The sequence below is a fragment of the Melanotaenia boesemani genome, chromosome 3 (assembly GCF_017639745.1).
Source record: "Melanotaenia boesemani isolate fMelBoe1 chromosome 3, fMelBoe1.pri, whole genome shotgun sequence".
NCBI lineage: Eukaryota > Metazoa > Chordata > Actinopteri > Atheriniformes > Melanotaeniidae > Melanotaenia > Melanotaenia boesemani.
In genome coordinates, this window is record NC_055684.1 from 17,369,725 (window position 1) to 17,391,283 (window position 21,559).

At 36.4% G+C, this 21,559-nt stretch overlaps 1 protein-coding gene across 3 annotated transcripts; it reads right to left on the reverse strand.

Annotated features, from left to right (window-relative positions):
- Positions 1-8,771: 8,771 nt before the first annotated feature.
- On the reverse strand, positions 8,772-20,732 carry rem1 (RAS (RAD and GEM)-like GTP-binding 1). Of its 3 annotated transcripts, none has more exons than XM_041980654.1 (6): positions 20,648-20,732; positions 17,355-17,470; positions 15,207-15,601; positions 11,129-11,211; positions 9,616-9,823; positions 8,772-9,486 (listed from the first exon to the last, which is right to left on the reverse strand). In XM_041980654.1, exons 3-6 carry the CDS (start codon positions 15,565-15,567, stop codon positions 9,209-9,211), a joined length of 930 nt encoding a protein of 309 aa, XP_041836588.1. In that variant the 5' UTR covers positions 15,568-15,601; positions 17,355-17,470; positions 20,648-20,732; the 3' UTR covers positions 8,772-9,208. The 3 variants fall into 3 exon arrangements, with proteins under 3 accessions (XP_041836588.1, XP_041836587.1, XP_041836586.1); XM_041980653.1 differs by having other exon boundaries at positions 20,638-20,671; XM_041980652.1 differs by lacking the exon at positions 20,648-20,732 and having other exon boundaries at positions 17,355-17,543.
- Positions 20,733-21,559: the final 827 nt, after the last annotated feature.

Consider the following 21,559-nt stretch of genomic DNA (forward strand, 5'->3'; position numbering starts at 1 on the left):
GCCTGTCCATTCATCATCAATGACGAGACGACTTCCGGAAAGAAGCCTTCAAAATAATAAAAACAGTTCGTGTGTACAAGTCTCCACAGGTATCAGTAAAAATCTAATCACCTGGTTTGGTTTTTTTAATTTAATAATCTAAAATAAATAGTGTGTAATCTATAAATTAATTATGACTGTTAACAGTTATAACAACAACAACAAATCTTATAATACAGTTTGATATTCTCTTTTTTTCATTGACAATAATCAACAATGACAAAAAAAATACCAACAGTAAAATCCAAAGCAAAGAAGACAAAAAACAAACAAAAAAACAAAAACAAAAAAAGAAACAAACAAACAAAAAAACAAAACAAAACAAAAAACAAAACAAAATAAACAAACAAAAAAACCCCCATAAAATAAAATGCTGTTCCATTTTTTATCTGATATAGGATTGTGGATGTTTAGATGGTTCTTTGCAGTATTTTGCATTTCATGATGTCCTACAACTTTTCAGTTGGTGAAAAATCTGGACTTCATCTGAGCTTTTCTACTATGATCAATGCTGTTGTAACAGAAGCAGTATGTGGCTTAGCATTGTGTTGCTGAAGTATGCAAGGCCTCCCCTGAAACAAATATGTCATCTGGATGGAAGCACATGTAGCTCTAAAAATTGAATATGCATTTCAACACTGATGATGCCTTTCTAGAAGTGCAAGTAGTGAGTTCCATAGAAGCTAATGCACCTCCATTCCATCAGCGATGCAGATGTTTGACCTGAGTGTTCATATCAAGCCAGACGGTTGCTATGTTCTTTAGTCTGAGTATGCAGCGTTTATGATTTCCTTAAATAGAAATCTAAATTTTGATTTGTCACACCACTTAAAAGCTTTCTACTTTGCCCCAGTATATTTTAAATAATCTTTGGTTCAGAGAAGATATCATGCACAGCTTATGGCTTCTTCTTTGCATAATGGAACCTTAACCTGCTTTTGTGGATGCCATCGATGGGACCGTTTTCACAAGCAACGATTTATAGAAGTGTAATGATACAGCGCTATTTTTTTTTCATTTTTTTCCAGATGAAGCTTGGGCCATCTTCACTTCTGGGAGACTCTGCCTCTTTAAGGTGCTCTTTATATATCAACCTGTGCTCTTCAAGCTATTTGTACCACTAATGTTTTAAGCTTTCGTTGCCTCCGTTCTTCCTACTCTTTTAAGATGTGCGGCTGCCATCAAATTACTGGTGAGCTAATATTTTCATGAAATAGTAAGATGTTTGTCTTTCAACATCTGATATATTTTCTATGTTCTGTGATGAATAAAACATTAGTCCATGAGAGCTGTGTTTTAAACATTTGGGATTATACTGTATCACACTTGCCACATGCTAAATTAAATGATGTGGAAGTACAGATAACATACTTTTTCTATTTTTTCTAAACATTTCAATATTTAATGGTTAATGAATCTGATAGTAACACTGGTTTTTATTTTGAAAAAACAAAAACCAGGCTCACTGAGTGTTGTTGCGAGTTTTACTCTAGTAATTTGATCATTTTGCCCTGCAGGAATGCCGACCACTCCTCATCTGGAATGGATTAGGGAGATTGGCCGATAACCCACTGTAACAGAAACACACACACACACACACAAAACAAAAAAACAAAACAAACAAACAAAAAAAAAAACAAGAGCACCAGTAAATTGAACTCCTACTGAATAACCTTTAAATTGAATAGCTTCAGAGGCAGGAACACAAAGGGTTGAATGTTGTGTTGTTTTAGTAGTAGCTTTGCAACACCATTGAAGTAAGACTCTCATGGTGCTCTAACAAGTCCAGAACTGCTTTCCCGCCTCAAAGTGAATGTTTTTCAGGTCAGCTAGAAGAAGCTGTTTTCACAGGTGATGTCAAATCATACCACTTCACCCTTGTCCTACATGATACAAAAATCCCTTTAGTCCCAAAGAATGTAGAGGGTAGAGCAGGAATGGGGAGGAGTCAGTTGTTCAAGAAAATGAAAACAAAAGAAATTAAGGAAAAAAAGAAAGTGGTAGAGTATGAGAAACCATAGAGGAATTAGGGATAGAACAGACATGATGAAAAACCAATAATGGAAACAATGAAAGTGACATGGAGAAGTGGTCTGACATGGACCTTGTAATTGTGAGATGAAGTTTCCTAAATAAGGAAGTAATAACTTAAATAACTGCAAGTTGTGTCTCATTCATGAAGTGTTGTTTGCATTTTGCAAAGAAAAGAAAATGGGTTTGATATAACAAAGACTAAGATGTTGAGGAAATTAATAAAGATTTATCGAATGCGTTTGTGGTGTTTTGTAGAAAAACAGCGATTTCCCAAGAAAAAACCTTTTATGTGTTAAAGTAGGGTTACCTCTGAACCGTGCAGGGCAGTGAGGCCTGAGGACCAGAACTGAGAAACACTGTTTTAGAGGATTTAACTCTGACTTCTACAGTTTATTGGACTCAGCCAAGCCCAATAACTTCATTCAAATATAAACAATGAATAGAATCAGCTTCATCATAGAGCAGCAATCAAGAAAACAGTAGTAACAGCAATCTGCACTTTCTCCTTATTTTGTATCACAACAACAATATGAATAATTATTATAATAATAATAATAATAATAATAATAATAATAATAATAGTAATAATAATAATAATAATAATGATAACATTGAATTACATATTATCATTTATAACAGTAACAACAGTAATGGTAATAAGGGTAATAATAACATCAGTAATAATAAGGAAATAAAAGAACATTGTATATTTTTTACTAACTGTACGCTATTATATGTTGTCTGGTAAATACACAGACCTGCCAGTACCCACAGGCTAAATACAAACAGGTGGAAAGTGATGGTACAGCGTGGACTACTGGGAACAATGCTGATTGTTCAGGATTTACAAATTTGTCATATATATATATACAACAAATCAAATAATAATTTAGCTCAGAGTATCTGGGATATTTTTAGAGAATATAAACCAAGGAGGACTCTTCCAATGACTCAGGTTAGTTAGTCCAGACCAGAATCTATACTGACAATGGAGAAGCAGCATTTATGTTATGCTGCAAACAAGTGGAACAAACTGCCATTTGGGCCATTGTGTTGACCCTGCTGCAGTTCTTAACTTGGAGGATTTTGTTCTTTTTGTTTTTGCAGTTTTGTTTAAAGGAGTGAAAAGAAAAGGATATGAAAAAAGGGGGATAGAGATACAGTGGCGTACAAATGGAAAAGAAATGAGTAGTAAATGAGAAAAGGAAGTGGAGAAAGTGAGGTTGAAGAATTACAGGAAGTGCTATGTTGTAAAGGTTTCCAAATGAAATATTCAGTGCTAAATAAAGAGTTAGGCTTTCAATGTTTCTTTCTTTTTTAATAAAGAAAGCAAATAATAAAAAGGTCAGCTGACAGCATCCGTCCATCAGAGGGAGCCAGAGTGTCACACAGTTAAACTGCACTTAGTTTACATTCCTGCACGTCTTGGTGGTGTCCAGCTGTGAAGAAAGAGACAGTTACTGATCTCTGAACAATGAACCAGAGACAGAGACGGACAAAGAGAGGACTGCACAGTTTCAATAAACACAGGAGCATGTTTGATTTTCTGCGTATCTGCTCTGTGTCTGTAAATCAAACGCACCTCAAAGGGGCTGAAATGTTTGAAATGCTAGAAAGAATAATGTTCAGGTCAGTGACGCTGTGTTGGGGCACAGAAAGACTTATAGAGGATTTCTCCCAGCCTTAGGCTTTCGGGTTTGTTTACAGTTTAGCAATTATCCTTATACAGTGTTTGTGTGTGTGTGTGTGTTTTAGTGCTGTTTCTTAAACAGTCAATGCAATTATTTTATGTTGTTAAAATACTTTTCAGTCTTTCTTAAGTAAGAGCTGCAACTGCTGTTAACCCTTAGCTGAAACTGATAAGAAGTTAAATACTAATGTAGCACCCGTACAGCCACTCTGTAGGATGAGAATGGGGGGTGTTTGGGTTCGTTAAGAATAGAGGTGGATACCACAAAGGTGCACCTGAATAGGGGAAAATTCCAAACCAAAAGAAACCAGCCAATATAAAACCAATATTGTGCAGATAGCCCTTTTTTTAACAGACTGGACCCAGAGATGACTTACGTTTAGCCTTTATTTGAAATAAATCCTAACTTGGCAACAGGAACAATAATTTCCCAATTAAAAAATATAAGTCTTCAAACAAAGTATAAAATAAAACAAAATAATAAAATGTTCCATAACTAAAGGGCTACCCTAACTTATTTTTCAAAGCCGGCAGTAGTGCAGAGATGTATATAATGTCATTTGTTGTTAGTGCTTTGACGTATCAGGCACAGCAGTATTTGGCATTTGAGTACCTGCATTATGAACCTGTACAAATAAATAAATAAAAAATCCACATTATTAAGCTGGAGGGGCAGCAGTGAAATAAATTTAAATTTTACTCAGGAGCTCCAGGATTGAAAACCATATGCTACCATTTTTTTCTAAACGTTTCCCAAAGGGCAACTTGTGATGACACAAAAAGCATTCTTAAATATACATAAATAAACATTACTTCTGGATTTCATGCTAAAATGATCCAGGTAGTAGTGATAATGCTGAAAAAGTGCAACACAAAACATAATATTTAGGAATATTCACATAATGATAATGTATAATTATAATGCTGACAAGAGTTTCTGCTGCTTTATGTTGCTTAAAACTTACATAATGACATTGTGGACGTACTGAATATGTATAAATGCACCAGCAAGTGGATTTTACATGAACAAATTATGAAAATGAATACATACTGGTTGTTAGGTTTGCAATGATACGTTCACTCTGCATGTAACAATAAATAAATTAATTAAAAATATACAAAAAAAACCCCCCAAAAAACAAACAAAAAAAAAACAAACAAACAAATAAGAAGAATAAACATACAGTCAAATAGCTGTAAATACTGAATCTTCCTTCTAATTGAATATTTACAAAGAAACTGCTGACTGCAGCAAACAGTGATGAACAGGCATGTTACAGTTTGGTCCACAGCTGATTTGTTCACACATGAGATTCTCTGATTGGTCAAAGAAAATCCCTGCACTCATGTAGTGGCAGGCATACCATATGTTAATGAATGATCTACTGATAGCTTCAATAGCCCAGGGGATTACCCTCTGTCATTCACCACATGAATAAAGGCGTGATTTGTTCTGTAAAAGTTCACATCATAAAACCTTATGGTTGGTTTTTCTTTGCTTTCACAGAAACTGTATGAGCTGACTATATTTGAGAACAAAATATGATAAATCTGTTGTTATGACCCAATTTTTTAAAAACCAAATCTGTTTTAAACATATGTGGAATATTCATCACAAACTGTTGAGTTTGAGCTCCTTGCTTGGCAGGTTTTTTCTAAATCTAAAGGGTCTTATTTCTTTATGCTTATGTGATTTTTGAGTTTTGTATTTATACCAAAAGCAGCAAAAAACACTTTGATGTGAGCCTCACTGATCAAGTCTGAGACAGAATTAATTTAGGTGCAGAGATGGTTACTCCACTGCTGGCTTTGTTGCCACAGATAAACAAAACCCATCCCAGTAGGTGAGAGGCAGGGTACACCCTGAAAAGCTTGCCAGTCAAATGCAGGGACAAGCGGAAGTCCTTCAAGTGAAAACCAGCATATGACTTTTTTCTTATGAAAGCATAATAGCTTAATATATGTTATTCTAATTGTTAGTCTGTTTTAGAGCCATTTTGACACAGTTAAAACAGTGCTGTAAAATTCTGTATGATCAGCTATTACACTTCAAACTTAAAGAAGAAACACAGAGGGATTTTTCTAACGTTGCTATTCCTACCAGACTCAGGAGGGAACTGAACTCACAGCTGAGTCTCTGGTCCTCCTCCACTAAGAGGATGTTTACACATCACCAAATGTGTGTCTGTGTGTGTGTGTGTCGTTCGGGTTAAGCAGAGTCAGGCATTCTTTCCATTACACTCATCAAATCAATGCTGAACACTCCTCCTCCATCTACTGTCCCTGGAAAACCACAGTGTGTTCCTATGTGTGTCCATGCGTCTGAACATGTGTGTCACCAAAATGCCTAATCAATAAACAGATAGGATATTTGATCAGTTAAAAAGTGGGACAACCAGGCTGTCTGGTGTGGGCTCATGATAAACTGCTGCTGATTTCAATCAGTATGACGTTATTTCACAGAAGTAATGCCTTTTACAGAGCTTGAAGAGCCAGCAGCTGGTTCTTCCTCTTGACTTTTCCTCGAGTGTCACCAGCCGGCTGACAGCTGCAGCTTTAAGAGAAATGTCAACAACTAAGCTACAACATTTAATGTTTATGCCGTCCACAGAAGAAATAAAACTTTTGTGAAGCTTTGCCGTTATAGTGCATTCATCATGTTTTGAATGTCATGTGTGTTTAGTCTTCAGCAGTAGATATCAGCGTGCAATCACACTAAATAACAGTGATCATTAAGGTTAAAAATGTACATGTTAATACTGAATTTATACACATGCTGACATAACCTACGAGTGTTAGCACTTAGCTGAAAGTACCTTTTTAACGCCAATATTGTGGCTGTTTAGTATTTCTAAAAGTAATCGCTAACACTAACTGTTCAAGTTATCACAGATATGATGATGGTCTGTTTGCAGACTCAGGGTGTGAACTTGCAGCAGGTAAGCCCCATTCAAAGACACCAATTCAAAGTCTTGAAAATCTTTCCTGTTTTCTGTCAACCACAGAAAAGTCAGCATGGCGCTGTGTTGTCATGATGACTGCTCGGCTTCTTCCTGACTGTCAGTCACCATGGCAACAATAAACATCAATGAGTCCTTACAGTGTGTTTACATGAAGTGGATTACAGATGTTTGATCTGCTAAAAGAAACTGAATACAACAAGTAAAGAATGGCATAAGATTAGATTTTAATCATGTGAGAGTGGAATGGTCAGGAGATGATATTTTTCCTAGTATTTTGTGTAATGAACATGTCCACAACATATTTAAAATCACTCCCCCAGCCACTCAAAATCTGTTGAATGAAAATTTAAATTTTTTTTGTATATATATATATAAACAAATCCACAAGTGACATCAAATCATCAAGCTGGCATTTAAAGGGTTAAAATCTTCAAAATCTTTAAATGCCTAATCAATAAACAATCCTTTAATGTATGGTAATTTTAAGAAATTCAGGGAGATTTATGCAGAAATAATAATAATAAAAAAAGAACGTTAAATATTTACAGCTGTTTTTGGAAATGGATATTTCTGTCTTCAGTGACTCATGAGTGACACCCGAAGGTTAAGTGATATGTTGTTTATGTAAAATTAAAGTAGAAGGCTACTTAAGTGTTTAAAAAAGTCTTTTCTTTAAAAACATCAGTTTATAATTATGTCACACAGAGCATTTGACCATTGATTGCAACAAGTTAACAAAACGCCACTGTTAGCCACTGACTATTTTAAGACAATGGACGGCTGTGGCATGCTGCTTCAACGGACTGCTGGGATGGAAGAGCTATCTTTTAAAGTTGCACAATGTAACTTTCCAACTTTAAAACTCTGCGTTTCTGATCTGTGTGATGACACAATGACATTTATTATGTAGTACATTTTTGGGGCCATCGCTCCCAGCTGCAAGCAGATACCAACACAGCAGATGTTTTGAATGCACACCTAGTTGATTCAGCAAAGAAATGCAAGAGGAAATTATTGGAGGAAGAGATGAAAAGAAAGAGAGAAAATGACAGAGCAAGAAATAAGACAAGAGTCAACATAGGACTGACTTGTACTGTCTGGGGAGAGCTCACAGTCCAGGTAGGATGCAAAATGGATGCCGAATTAGCCGTCATTAAGAGGGGCCTCAATGAGAAATATGCTAAAGTTCTGCAGTGCTTCTTTAAGGATAGATTTTCCCTTATATGCTGCTTGTTCTCTGGTCATTTTTGCTTGACTAAAAATGAACATATTTGGTGCAGAAGGGACGAGATGGAGAAATAAAAAGAAGAGAAGATGGGCCTTACTAGGAGTAACTGAATTGTGCCATGAAACATGATGAGGGCAAACAAGAATGCAAAATCACAACCAACCAATTTAAGACATCAACTTCCCATTTGTTTTTACTGAGCTTCAGCACTCAAGTTTCTGTTTTTATTTATTTTTTGAGCTTCATCAGCAAAGTAACAAAACTTAGTTAGTCTTGATAATCTCCCCAGCATCTGTTCCAAATCAGCAGAGTATAAAATTGTTTCTCTGGTAGAAACCCCATTCCTAAAACTGGAACAAAGCAGCACCGCAGAGCCAGACCTAGAACTGCTTCATCTTAAAAAAAAGTATATATATATATACACATATATATATATATATGCTATTACTAGCCACATGCTAGGTTATTGAGGTTACTGTAAACAACATGCTAGTTAGTGTTACATTAGTGGCTTTTTGGCACTTAGAAATATGTTTATTTAACTTAGATTTTGCGTTTTCTTATTAATCTGCTTTATGACTTTGTGTACAGCACGTGGAGAAACACCAGACTACCAGACGAATGTGCCCACTTATGTTTGTTAAACTTTTAAACTGATCGAAGCAGGAGTTGAGTGAATGGCTAGTTTTAAATAATGACAATGAATTACTTACTAATGAAAGCATAGTTGAAATGGAATCTATATTTATCTATGTAATGGTTGTCAGTAGTGACTGATGATTTAGAGATAAGTGGTTCTTTAAAACTTTATTTACACAGAAAACTGTAAACAGTAGAAACCTCAGGACAACACAACAGACCTAAAAGAAAATCACACTCCCGCAATGATGGCAAATATGCCTGCATGTCCACACAAACCTACAAATACTGAAATTTAGACACTCATACATCTTATAGGTCCGACAGTTATGATACTTTACATTATTCTGGAATATTCATATTTAGGACATCTGGAGGAAATTATACAAAACTTCTGACATGAAAGTAAAACACTTGACTGAGCGGGTCACACTAATGAATGTAAATACGTAAGTGTCTTTTTATTTGGTTTGCTGCTGATTGCTTTGCCCTCTCGCTGATTGTGAGAGACAAAACAAACACTTTTGTCCATAATATCACAGCCATTGAAAAAAATAAAGCCAAAAATAGATAATAAAAATATTATTAAAAAAAACTTCTGATGGAGATGTGCCTTCAAAGAACAGCGAGGTCATGACAGCTCTTGGAGCGCACTTTGACTGCCATGCGCTGGTTGTTGCGTGCCACCAATTTGTCCAGGAAACGCCGAGCCTTCTTAGTAAGACTCTCTTTGCGCTTGTAGATGGAGCGTCTGTGCTTGGTAACCTCATTTCCATCACGACGGAGGCGGATCTGTCGTACCACACCCTCAAAGAGCTCGGCCACGTTGTGCTGCAGAGAAGCTGATGTTTCAATGAACTTGCAGTCAAACACCACAGCGCATGCACGGCCCTCTAAAGGATAAACGACACAGATGGAACATTACTGGAATGTTATAGCTGCATCTCACTGATTAAATCACATTTAATCACATTTTATTGAACACTAGTATGCATTTTTCCCACTATGATCATTGACCCCACCTTCCACAGCTACTTCTCTGGCTCGAACCAAATCACTTTTGTTCCCTACAAGAATGATGGGAAGGTTTTCGGCCTGGCGAGTCCTCCTTAATGTGATGCGGAGCTCAGCGGCAGAATCAAAACTTGAGCGGTCAGTGACAGAATAGACAATAACATAAGCACTCCCCACTTTGAGACAGTCATCATGGAAGGAGGGATCCTCATCATCCTGTAATTACATAGATAGAAAGTAAATCCAACTTCATGAAATAACAGCTAGGATGGAGTTTATAGCTTACATTGACATATAATACACCATATTTATATTCTTTATATTGCTCTGCCAGAATTGACAAAACCTTTGATATATTATGGACAACTCGCAGAAATGATGTGCAAATTATTTAAAGGAAGAGGTAAATATGTGCAACGAACAATATTTAACCTTATGGTTTGACCTCCTACATTGTATCTATTATTCATTCACTCCTCATTCATACTTGGTGATGGTAAGTTGCACTTGGGCAATCTGACTTAAATGGCCAATCTGTGCCAACGGCCTCTCTGACCATCACCTAACATTCATCCACATTCATACACCAGCGATGCCGACACTGGAGGCAAAGAGAGTGAAGTGTCTTGCCCAAACTGACTGAGGGAGTGGTAATCAAACCACCAACCTTCCATGGTGGACGACACACTCTCCACCTAAACCACTACTGCCACTGCTGCCCTTATGTTTATTTCCCTTTTAAATGGTACCACATTTGTAATGAAAATTACATTTGTGGGATGAGCAGCAAAAATGAGTATGTGGGTTGTGGATGCCAAATCTTCTCTGTAAATTCCAAATGGCCTATTCTGCTATTAACTGCCATGACTGCTCCTCATCGACGGGTTCATTAACACTGGTGTTGACAACATGTGCATTGAAACCTGCACATGTGGAGGAATGTTATGTTCAATGGTGGGTTTAGATTCTGCCTTCAGTAGTTGGTAGATGTAACGCCACTGCTCCGAAAAAGAAACAGCTTGTGGTGGAGGCAGTACGATAGGTGTAGGGCAGCATCTCCCTCACTGGAAAAACAAGGCTTGACATCACTGTGGACAATCTCAATGCAGAGAGATAACAAGACAAAATTTTGCAGTCAGTGATTATCCCATAGCTCCACAGTCTGGGAACAAGCTCTATGCTCCAAGATGACTAAGATTGCCTCCTCAGAGCAGAGTTTACGAGAGACTACTTCCAGAATTTGGGAGTGGAGAGGATAAGATGACCTGCTTGCAGTCCTGACCTCAACCCCAGTGAACTTTTGTGGGATTAGCTAGGGTGTAATGTCCATGCCAGAGTGACCAACACAACCACATTACCACACTTCTTCAAATGCTCGCTGAAAAAGGGGTTGCCATCCCAGAGCAGTTTGGACCTGAATATGATACCCACAACTACCACCAGATATGAAATCTTCTTAATTCTTTACAGCTCATGCTCTCTATCTACATCTATGTCAACATACAAAAGAACAAAAAGTACCAGTTTGTCATTCTCCCATGTATCCATGACGATCAGTGTGGTTTCCTCTCCATCAACTGTCAGCGTCCGCTCGTATGTGTCTTCTGTAACAAGTAATCAATGAAAACATTTAGGAGAAAATAAAACTTTGTTAAGTCTGTGCTCAAACCAAGCAACATCATCATGTTGGGTCGCAGTTTTCATTTTTGGATTGGCTGTTTTTGTGTTTTTTTTTCTGTTTTACTTAGGAGGATATTCTTTATGTCCCTTGTCCTGTCTTACATCTTGTGTTTCAACATTTTCCACTTTAAATCTTTGGTGTTAGGTGTTCGTTTTCCTTAAATGTTGTTCAGAGCCAAATAACACGGGGAATTCAGTTTTTGGCTAAATGCTATTGGAATAAATCAAGTTACTACTCAATTTATTTTATTACTATTGTTTGGATGATTTATGCACAAAAAAACAATATAAGTGTCAGTTTGGACCATAGTGATGATCATATAACATCATCAAGGTCCAAAACATTTTCACAAAGGAAATGTTATAAATTTTCTGACTTTTAAATGTCTTGTAATATGAGTTTCATGACCACTAGCAGTTTATAATCTGTCAAACCAAGGATGGATCCCTGGTTAACTGACACCACACATGCAATCAGGTACTGCTGCAGGCAGGCAGACTGGAATTGGAAAAATGACAAACTACAGGTGTCTCTGGAAATGTTGAAGGATACTCTTGCTGACTATCAGAGGGCTGTAAGGGAGGCAAAGTCTAAATATCTGTCTGATATTATTTCTAGCAGCAAGCATCGTCCTAGAGTCTCATTTAGTGCTATGGACTCTTCTTAACCCCTACTGCTATGGCTGCTGTCAGGCAGGCTGTAAATGGAGATCTTAATATGGCCTTCCCTGTTGCCTCTGCTGTGTTGGAACACTTTGGAGTTAGCTTCAGTGTCCTCATTTTCTCTTATTGTGAAATCCTTGAAACCTACTAATTGTCCTCTGGATGTTGTTCCTGCCAGAACCCCGAAAGAATGTTTTTAATGCTGCTGGGCCTTGTCTTCTGTCTTTTATTAATGCTTGTCTTAGTTCAAGATTTGTCCCAGCTGCTTTAAACATTAAATGGTAGGGCTCTTTCTTAAAAAAAGAAGAAAAAAAAACTTAACCAAAGGGTTCTTAAACCCTCTGGTTTAATCTTATTTCAAACCTGTTTCTTATTTACCCTTTTTAACTAAGGTATTAGAAAAAGATGTTTGTATTCAGTTACAGTCCTTTCTGGAAAACAGTCCTATTTTAGAGAAATTCCAATCCGGTGTCAGGTCACAGCACAGCAATGAGTCTGCATTACTAAAGGTTCATAATGACGTTACTTTGTTGATGCCAAGTGCCTTGTTATTTTAGTTATGCCTAACAGCAGCCTTTGACAAGGTCTACCACACTGACCTCCTTGTCACGTCTTGAGCATTACATTGGCATCTGAGGCACTGCAGTAAAGTGGTTTTAATCATATTTGACAAACAGAAGCTTTTCTGTAATGACTGGTGACCTCTCTTCATACGTTGCGCCTCTCTCTCTTGTGGTGTCCCACAGGGGTGTATTCTGGGCCCTGTTCTATTTTCATTGTCAATTCTACTACTTGGATCTTTTATAGCCAAGTATAATTTATCTTTTCATTACTATGCTGACAATGTGCAGTTATATATACTGAACCCAGATCATAAATATTCACTAGGTCTTTTATCAAATTGCATCACTGACATTAAATTTTTGTTAAAAACTTGACATTTGAATGCAGACAAACAGTATCATGTCTGATGATTCTATGATGACTGGTTTTGGCTCCCTATCCCAAACAGTTCCAATGTCAGATTTCTGGCACTGATCTTTGATAGTTACTTGAAATTCAATATACAAATTATAATGTGGTTAAGACAAGTTTTTATCATTTGTGTTTACTTGCCAAAGCTAAACCTTTTCATGAACTTGAGATAGCCATTTATGCATTTATCAGTTCCACACTGAATAACTCTAACACAATGTATGCCATTGTCCTTACATCCTGTGTCGGCCAAATTCAACTTACACACAATATGTGTCTGTGTATGGCTGTACTTTTTTAAAGTACAGCCATACAAGAGCAACATATCCTTTTCTTTCTTCATTGACTTTAATTCAAATTTGGGATTAATTTGAAACTTTTTTTTTTTTTTTTTTTTTTAAGCTCTCAACAGCCTTGCACCATTTTATTTATCTGAGCTTTTAACTAGTAGTGAGCATGGTAAGGCTTTAATGTAACCCCAACCAGCTTTTACTCAACGAACCCAGATCTAGATGCAAACATTGGGGTGACCGACCTTTTTCAGTAGTTCCTCCCAGACACTGAAATTAGCTGTCCTCTGATCTATATGTTATCTAGTGGTTCTGATCTTGTACTTAGTGGTTTTTAAGTCCTAACTTTAAACCTATTTATTTAGAATGGCTTTTAATAGTAATGTGGTGAAAGTTCAATTTTACTCTGTTTTATTATTTTGGTTTTCTACTCTTACTTTTTACTCTTATGTTTTATAATCTTTAGTGTAATATTCCTACTACTCCTTTATATTTTTGTATTTATAACTGCTTTGGTATGTTTTGGTGATGTTCTGTTTTTTTAAAAGCCCTTTAGATACGGTTTGTTGGAAAGGGCTATATTAAAAATAAAGTATTATAACAGGATGAACTAAAGTATAGTTTAGTTTGCTGACAGCTGACAAAAATGACATTGTATGTTATAAAACTTTTTTTAATTCAGTTTTGTGGCAGCTTATGCAGCTACAATATATTGTTATAGGATTTTTTTAAGAGACATAATCTAAAATAAAATTAAATCTCCCACAGCCCAGCACCAGAATTCCCACACATAGATTGAAAACTTTGGGCCTAATCAGTGTTCCTTGACAACAAACAGCATTCAATGACTTTTCTGTTTTTTTCCTTAATTTCAAGCCTCTTTATCTCTCATGTGTTTCATGATGATGGGAACCTTCTTCAAAGAAAACAAATACTTAATTCTTTGTGAAATTCAAATGTTTCAAATGGAGTATAAAATAAAAATATTGCTATTACCTTAGCAAATAAATAAAATAAAACAAAACTGCACAGGCAGTAACTTTGTTGACATTAAACAAGCACAACAGAATCAATCAGGGTATATCTCCAATAACTCAATAAGTTTGGTAATAAATGTCTTCCGAACTATTTAAGGTTACTAGATAACAAGTAGATCTAATTAATAAATCTAATAATTGTTGGGATATTTCAATTTAGACTAAAGTAAGGGTTTAACTGAGTGGCCAGCACTTTCTACTAAAGTAATTTTCTCCAAGGCTTGGCCAGAAAAATAAACAACATGGAGAACAACAAATAATGATGTTTATTATGACTGAGGTCAAAAACAGACCAATAACAAACAATAACAGCACAAACTAACTCAGAGTTCAAACAAGAATATAAACACGCAGAATCAGACACAGAGTTCATTTAACCTGAAAAACTAACAGCAGACAGATCAAGCCCTCACACCATGTCAGACTTTCAGAGGATCAATAAAAGTTGCCAATCATGGCCAAAGGCCAATCATCATGTGACACAAGAGCTGATCAATGATGCTGAGCCAGTCAGGGTGGCAATGTCACAACAAAGTCAAAGATACTGTGCACTTCTAAAGTGCTGAGTCTATTTTAAACATATCTAAGTGCATACTTAGTGTGGTGCTGGGCAGAGAGGAAGTGGTGCTACAATTTTCTCACAATTCTCTCACTATCTTCTAGAAATATTCTCACTTTGGTTTCAGAGTATTTCTTTTTTCGTGAATGCTCTTGAGCAAGTTAAACATTCATTGTTTCCATAGTGCTTCATTTCCTGCCCATGCTTTAAATCTGAATAATGATGGGAAACTTGGACCCTGTCATGAGTGATGAAAACCAGGGTTGAGAGGAACATTTACAAAGAGCAATAAATTGGATCAGAGGCTATAATTTAAAAAAACAATTGATAAACAAGTTGGTGAGAACATAAAAGCACTGACAACTAGCACATGAAACATAGACATAAATTCTCACCCCCAGGTTGTTCATCTTTCTCTGTGACTCCTGCAAAAATTCCTGCAAGGCTGGTCTTTCCGACACCATGGTCGCCAAGCAACACCACTCTGTAAACACAGTCCGAATCACTCTGTGAATCATCATCAGAGTCTGAACTCCAGTGAGCGCGGTAGTGGTGGGACTTGTCTCCTGGGTTGTAGGATGCTGACTGCCCCAGAGGAAGGTGGCCGCGAAGTGGACGAGAATGCTCCAGGTCCGACTGAGTGTTGCCAGAAAGCTGAGGGTCCCGAGTCCAGGATGGGTGCTGGTAAAGGGGAGGAATCGGCGTGCTGCTTCGCCGTTGCAAAGGCTCCTTCTCTCTCTGGGTGTTGAGGGTCATATTGCTATGGTAACGGCATCAGGACAGGAAAAGCCTAGGGGGACAAAATAATTTGGTTTACAGAATAAAGTCTGGTCCAAAATAACAAGTTCAACAGTTTTCAGAGAGTATATGATTGAAATTGCAAACATTTAATTGACTCTTGCTGCAGTGATGTAGTCCAGGGTGTGTCAATACACTCCGACCTCAGTGCTGGGTTTGGTTACAGATGGTTGACCAAAAAAATGTGTGAAACCACAAATGCAACTATGAAATTGCAGAGGCCATTGTTAGGTTACATGTGAATGCAATTATTTTCATATGACTATAATTAGAAGGAATCCTCAGTTGTAAAAGCTATCATAAAGCTCCAGAGATTTTCTTGTATGATAAAGGTTGAAGAAAATTTCCAGTAAAGCAAGTGGCTGTGTTCCTTCAGCTTCCTGCTTGGTTACACTAACCTCCACCATGAGAGTGCAAAAGGATCAACAGCTGAGGTTTTGTGACCAGTAATTCTACCATGGAAAAAAGTTTATTATTTTGTTCTAAAACTCTTTCTACTTATCCCACAGGAATTGAAATCATTATATAAAGACTGTTCGTTTTCTAAAAGGACTTTATTTAAAACAAAATCTTCAGAATGAGCAATAGCTATTGAATTAACTAAATCATAGGAAATTTTGATGTGGAACTCCAGACTCCTTCCTGCTTTAAAGCTTATTTAAAAACATGCAAATACATAGAAACAATCACCTTATGATCAGTTTGAGACAAGTAACTGATAATACTTTAAAATTATGGATCTACTTTTGAATAAATACAAGTTACTTTTAAGGTGAAGACATCTAAATTGACATGACAAGTGAGGGCTGATACTTTTACTTAATAATCTGTTTTCATAAACAATCACTTTGCTTAGAAACATGACAGTAAATTTTATTCTGTAGCTAAAGATGCTATACCACTGATTATGGGAACATAGCGGAATTGTACCCATTATTAAAACTTTAACTACAGTTTAGGGGGATCAGTAGACTGCCTGTTTAGTGTGTAAATTAAATCTTATCCTCATGTAAGTTGATTTATTTGGCAAAACAACAACAATAGCATAAAAAACAACAAGCAAAATCCTTAAATTCAGGTACTTGACAATGCATTTACTATCTGTGAGCAACTACACACAAACAAACCTTCCATAATAAATAATTCAAGTTATGAAAGCCACCAAGAATGACTGGGAGTGATGGTGAGGAACAATAGACTACCCAAGAGCTCAAAGTTAAAAACAAAAAGTAAAAACTATTTTAGAATTATTTAAAAAATACATAATTTTATTAGAAGTTTTAGCTAATTCATGGAAAACATAACAAGCTCCAGTTTAAGGGGTCAGCAGACACGTCTCTCTGATGCAATATAGATCAAGTAAATGTCAGCCAGCTTCCACAAAGTAATGACCAATGTAGCTTTAGTTAAAGTAAATCAGGAAAAAGCTTAGAATAAAGGATGAGACATGTTATTGTGTATTGTACCACAATGTACACATCTGCTCACATCGTGTGACATCTCTAAAAAAACTTTATATAAAACTCCTCATTAAAATATTTTAAAATCACATTTACTGACACAGTCAGATATAAAAGCTAATATGCTAAAGTATGACTTTTAAAAGTAATCTAACGGCTGCCATTTTTGCATAAAGTTTAATGTATTTTCAAGTGATGCATCATTGTACTTTAAAGAAAATTAAAACAAATGTTTAATGCATTTTCTATGTAGACAATATACTGTAGATAAATAAACAGACTTACCATACAAGCCATGCAAAGTCTGCTTCTGTCCAGCCTCATCAAAGAACAGAAATGAATTGAACTCTGTCTCCCTGTGTCTGTCTGTGTAACAGTACCCTGGTGCCACAGTAACGCACCTGGAAAAAAAAAGTTCCACAACAGCGTTAAAAATTCAGCAGTGGAATCACAGTTATCTACCTCCCTGTAGCGTGTGTGTGTGTGTCAGAGCGACAGCAGAGGAGAAACAGATATCTGAGGAGGGAGTGTGTATGTGTGTGAGTTTTATCAGTGTGGAGGGCGAGCTGGTTTTGGAAACATTTTGGTCACTTCCTGTCTGACCAAAGAGACACAGTTTAACTTAATGAAGCAGCTGAGTCCGGACAGCCTGGTTTAAATATGAGCGTGAAAGATGCCTTTTCCACTGGCTTTGTGGATTTAAAGTGAGCCTGAGAGTGAGCTCTACAATGACCAACACAAACATCTGATTCTTATTAAAATTAAATAAAAATGGTAATTGACTTGAGTGCTAAAGGAAAAAACAAGTTTTTCTTTTATTTTTAACAAAGAATGAATTAATGAAGTATGATTAGAACTAGGTGGTGAAGAATTGTTTTGTAATAGGCAGATAAAGACAACATATTAACTAGCTAACTGAAAAAATACCACTTTAGTCATGGAAAACAGCAGAATGACCTAACTGATACCAACTAAATTATCATTACCTGACTAATTAATCAGAAGAAACCTATCTATTAAATAATTATAGATAAAGCTAGCTAATGTAACAACCAACTAGCTAATAAAGGTAACAAAAACACTAGCTAAAAAACAATATACCATCTGTTAATTAACAAGTCAGGTGATGAAGTTATCAGAGAGAATCAATAAGAAGCTAACTAGGCTAACTGGCAGTTTGGCAGCTGAAAGAGCAGTTTCTATATCAGCAGTTTACTAACTGATCATTTATTTGAATGATGCTAGTATAAGAGTAGTTGGATGAAGAAAGTTTATCGATTAATAGACAGATAGACAGAGAAATATGTTTTTTTTTTCTGAATAGTCTAGAAATGGTATCATAAGTATGTTCTCCTTTCATATTACTCTATGAAATTGCTGTGGGCACGTGATCTGAGGCTGAAATTGAGTTTACTTTATAGAGGAAAAACTAAAAATCCATTTTGAACTAAATAAATAAACTAAAATAGATTTTTAATGTGATTTAGCCAAAACACACTTAATTCTTTATTTCATATTATTTTCTCCGTGACATCATTTGACATCCATTTACTTTTAGAAAATGTTAATTAACTTTTCCATTCTCTGTTTAAAAAGATAATTCAATTTATTTAAAGGGGGAAACAGTGAAATTGTTTCTTTGCTGTCCTCGCAGTGCATTGCTGAGCAGAGCTAGACAGCTAGCTAACAATTTGTATCTCAAAGAATCAACAGAGCTTAGTCTTTCTTGTGAACTTTATTGAATTAAAGTAAAATAAAATCTACACACAAAGTGATTACAAAACTTAAAAGTACTTAAAAAAGAGAAAATTTGTCATTTATGACAAAACATGTACTTGCAGATAAATAATGTCAAAGACACAAGCGTTGCAAGAACCAGTTTTAGACACCACATGCTCAGCTGCCATTGCTGTGATTCACTAAAGAAATTACGTAAATTTCCCAGTTACTTTACAACTGCAGTTACAAAAATGTCCTATAGGGGGCTATAACATAAAGCTCAACATAGAGATTTAGTCTACAACTTAAAATGAAAACATTTCAGTGAAGGCAGAATGGTTTCACCACAACGTTTGTACCTCCCTCTTATAGAGCTTAATCTTGTAAACTTTCCTGAGAACTTGTTTTCAGTTGTAAAACTGCAACACAACTTCCTGAAACTAAATAACTGTTTTGATGTCTACCAGATGGCTTTTCGGCCACACCACCACGGTACTGAAACTGTTCTAGGTAAGGTATTTAATGACATCTGCCTGAGCACAGATAGCGGAAACATTTCAGTTCTTGTACCACCAGATCTCAGGGCTACATTTGACATGGTCTTACTAGACCAGCTGAAAAACTGGGTAGGACTTTCTGGCACTGCCATTAATTAGTTTGAGTCCTATTTAAAAGACAGGGACTACTTTGTGTCTATAGGTAACTATAAATCTGAGCCAGCCAAAATAATCTGTGGAGTTCCTCAATGCTCCATCTTGGGCCCACTGCTGTCCAACATCTACATGCTGCCACTCGCTCAAATTATGAAGAACAACTAAACATGTTACCACAATTATGCTGATGACACACAAATCTACATAACCACCTCACCAGGAGACTAAAGTCTGATCCAAACTCTGATCAACTGCATTGATCAAATTAAAGATTGGATGTGCCAGAACTTCCTCCAGTTATTTGAAGACAAAACTCAAATAGTAGTTTTTTGAGCCAGTGAAGAAAGATTAAAATTCAGCACTCAGCTTCAAACAGCTAAGTTAAAATTTAACATCCAAGCCAGAAATCTGGGACTTGTCAGGGACTCGGACCTGAATTTTAGCAGTTATTTTAAGACGGTTGTGAAGTCAGCCTAGTATCACTTAAAGAACATATTGAGGATAAAACGACTGATGACTCTGGATTTAGAAAAACGTGTCCATGCATTAATCTTTATTAGACTGGACTACTGTAATGCTGTCTCTACAGGTCTCCCTAAAAAGTCCGTCAGACAGCTTCAGTTAGTCCAGAATGCTGCTGCTCGAGTCCTCACTTAGATCATATAACTCCAGTCCTCAGATCTTTACACTGACTTCCTGTCTGTCAAAGAATTAACTTCAAAATCCTGCTGTTAGTTTACAAAGCACTGAATGGTTTAGAACCAAAATACATTCAAGATCTTCTGGTTTGTTATGAACCAATCAGATCCTTCAGGTCATCAGGGTCAGGTCTACTTTTTGTTCTCAGTCAGAACTAAACGTGGAGAGGCAGCTTTCAGCTTTTATGTGTTGCTCCTCACATGTGGAACAAACTCCCAGAAAACTGCAGGTCTGCTGAAACTCTCAGCAGTTTTAGGTGAGGGTTAAAAACTTTTCTTTTTGCTGCCTTTTATCAAAACAACTGTTAATTCCTCACACTGGAACTTTATTTCTTGCATTTTATCTATTTTATTTAAGCCTTTATATATCTGTTTTTAGTTAATTTCTTTTAAAGTTTGCTTGTAATGCACTTGTTATTGTTTCCTGCATCCTGCATGTAATGCTTTTAGCACGTTAAATTGTCTCATACATGAAATGTGCTATACAAATAGACTTACCTTGCCTTACCTCTTCCCCTCAGCCTCAACTCAACTCGTCTGCGAACAAATGTGCAAAGTGGAAACACACTGAATGTCATGGTTCCTGGGTTTTGGTGTGTTCTTTGGTTTGTGTTAGATTTTAATCACGGTTTTTGTTTGTCATGTTCTGTTTTGATCTTGGTTTCTAGTTCTGGTTTTTGTGTCTAGTTTTCTGTTTGGATTATTGTTTGTGTCATGTTTTAGTTTTTGTCTTGAGTTTTCTTCTTCTTCTACCTTTTGATTTTTGGCAGGTGGCACCTTCCAATCAGGTGCATTACTGCCACCTACTATGCTGGAGTGTGGGTTTGAGCGGATAAGACCGAAAAAAACCAAAAAAAAAAAAAAAAAAAAAACTAGAGTCTAGTAATTAATCCAGTCTCCTTTAGGAAACATAACAAGTACTTCCATGGCTCACCCCTTAATATAGATGATAGCTGGAGATCAGTGACGCCAGCTTTCTTTAAACCTGTATGGGATTTATTCTTTTTGCTGAATATTTTGGACACTGACAAAACACATGTTGAACTGTCTCTTCTTCACCACAATTTTCACACAAACCTGACGGGTGTTTGCCTATTAAGTTTAATGTTTTATTTAAGCCAGTGTGTCCAATTCTGAGTCTAGTGATGACCTGTTCTTTCCTCGTGCTGCCCCCTGCTGGTCTCATTTTGCCCACCTTCCCCTGGATCGAATGTAAGTGTCCATCTGTCCTGTCTTCATCCCATTTTTTTTGCCATTCCTGCAAGATTTGTGTCTTGAGTTTTGGTTCATAGTTCTGGGTTTTGTCACATTTAGTTCAATTTTCTTGTTTTCCCTCTTGTGTTCCTGTGGTTTCTGTTTCTGGCTCATTAGTTCACCTGGTGTAATTACTCATTTACTTCACCTGTTCCTTGTTACTCCC

What these genes read in the sequence shown, in the direction of transcription:
- rem1 (XM_041980654.1), bottom strand. Translation starts at nt 15,567, where the DNA reads ATGACCCTCAACACCCAGAGAGAGAAGGAGCCTTTGCAACGGCGAAGC. An exon ending in GAAAGATGAACAACCTGGGG is followed by an intron (nt 11,212 to 15,206) that starts GTGAGAATTTAT and finishes TACTTGTTACAG; the next exon opens with AAGACACATACGAGCGGACG. An exon ending in CATGGGAGAATGACAAACTG is followed by an intron (nt 9,824 to 11,128) that starts GTACTTTTTGTT and finishes ATGTAATTACAG; the next exon opens with GATGATGAGGATCCCTCCTT.